The sequence below is a fragment of the Melospiza georgiana genome, unplaced genomic scaffold (genome assembly GCF_028018845.1).
Source record: "Melospiza georgiana isolate bMelGeo1 unplaced genomic scaffold, bMelGeo1.pri scaffold_29, whole genome shotgun sequence".
Classification (NCBI taxonomy): Eukaryota; Metazoa; Chordata; class Aves; order Passeriformes; family Passerellidae; genus Melospiza; species Melospiza georgiana.
The window spans coordinates 2,811,191-2,812,698 of record NW_026652215.1 but is presented as its reverse complement, the minus strand read 5'-3'; the positions used below and the strand labels follow the sequence as shown (position 1 = coordinate 2,812,698).

Below are 1,508 nucleotides of genomic sequence, written 5' to 3'. Positions count from 1 at the left end.
AGAAGGCAACAAAAGGGGGAGCTCCAGCGAAAAATTTTGCTGGACTGTGGCAGTGAGGAGCTATGTTCTTCATAGCTTCATATGAAATAAATCCTTTATTTCATTTAAAGGTATCAAGAGCACAGGTCCTCACTGACACAGTCTGCAAGTCACAGTGGACGTGTGGAGAAACAAAATGATATATGGCAAAATATATTCGTTTAGGGACAACATTAAAAATGGTAAACAACGAAAAAGAAGCTCCAAAATGAAGCCAACAAGAAATATCAAAGACAACTTTTATTACAAATTATTCTCAGAAATTGTCCAGCATTTCAATGTTTCTTACATTGTCTAGTCATCAGTCTCCACACTGCAGCCTTGAGCTCCTGGTTCCTCAGGCTGTAGATGAGGGGGTTCAGGGCTGGAGGCACCATCGAGTACAGAACTGACAGGGCCAGATCCTGGGATGGGGAGGAAATGGAAGAGGGTTTAAGGTAGGCAAAAAAGCCAGTGCTGAGGAACAGGGAGACCACGGCCAGGTGAGGGAGGCAGGTGGAAAAGGCTTTGTGCCGTCCCTGCTCAGAGGGGATCCTCAGCACAGCCCTGAAGATCTGCACATAGGAGAAAACAATGAACACAAAACAACCAAAAGCTAAAGTGGCACCAATCACAATGAGCCCAAGTTCCCTGAGATAGGAGTATGAGCAGGAGAGCTTGAGGATCTGGGGGATTTCACAGAAGAATTGACCCAGGGCATTGCCATGGCACAGGGGCAGGGAAAATGTATTGGCTGTATTCATGAGAGCATTTAGAAAGCCACTGGTCCAGGCAGCTGCTGCCATGTGGACACAAGCTCTGCTAGCCAAGCGGGTCCCGTAGTGCAGGGGTTTACAGATGGACACATAGCGGTCGTAGCACATGATGGTCAGGAGGGAAACCTCTGCTGAGAAGAAAAACAAAAACAGAAACAGCTGTGCAGCACATCCAGTGTAGGAGATGTTCCTGGTGTCCCAGAGGGAATTGTGCATGGCTTTGGGGACAGTGGTGCAGATGGAGCCCATGTCACTGATGGCCAGGTTGAGCAGGAAGAAGAACATGGGCGTGTGCAGGTGGTGGCCGCAGGCTACGGCGCTGATGATGAGGCCGTTGCCCAGGAGGGCAGCCAGGGAGATGCCCAACAAGAGGCAGAAGTGCAGGAGCTGCAGCTGCCGCGTGTCTGCCAGTGCCAGCAGGTGGAAGTGCCTGATAGAGCTGCTGTTGGACATTTGCTGTGTCTGAGCATTTCAACCTGCAGAAGGAGGAAAGACAGGGTAATGGGTGGGGGGGGGGGGGGGGAGTTTTCTCACAGAAAAGTCAAAGCTCTTTCTCATAGAGTCTTTTCTGTCACTGAACACCTCCCCCTGTCCATGTCTCAGAGATCTTCCTTCAGCTCTGTTACTGGAGCTCTGATTGCTGCTGGCCAATGCTGTGTGAGGAGTTGGACCTTCACCTGCAGGATGGCTGGGAGTCAGTCCTGACCCCCAGTC

General features: G+C 50.5%; 1 protein-coding gene across 1 annotated transcript; it reads right to left on the bottom strand.

The window, feature by feature from the left end:
• Nucleotides 1-314: 314 nt before the first annotated feature.
• LOC131096350 (olfactory receptor 14A16-like) lies at nucleotides 315-1,247 on the bottom strand. Its single transcript, XM_058044690.1, has one exon. The coding sequence runs from the start codon at nucleotides 1,245-1,247 to the stop codon at nucleotides 315-317; it is 933 nt and encodes a 310-aa protein (XP_057900673.1).
• Between the last annotated feature and the right edge of the window lie 261 nt (nucleotides 1,248-1,508).

Excerpts from the sequence above, each read along its gene's own strand:
- LOC131096350 (XM_058044690.1), bottom strand. The coding sequence starts at position 1,247 with ATGTCCAACAGCAGCTCTATCAGGCACTTCCACCTGCTGGCACTGGCA.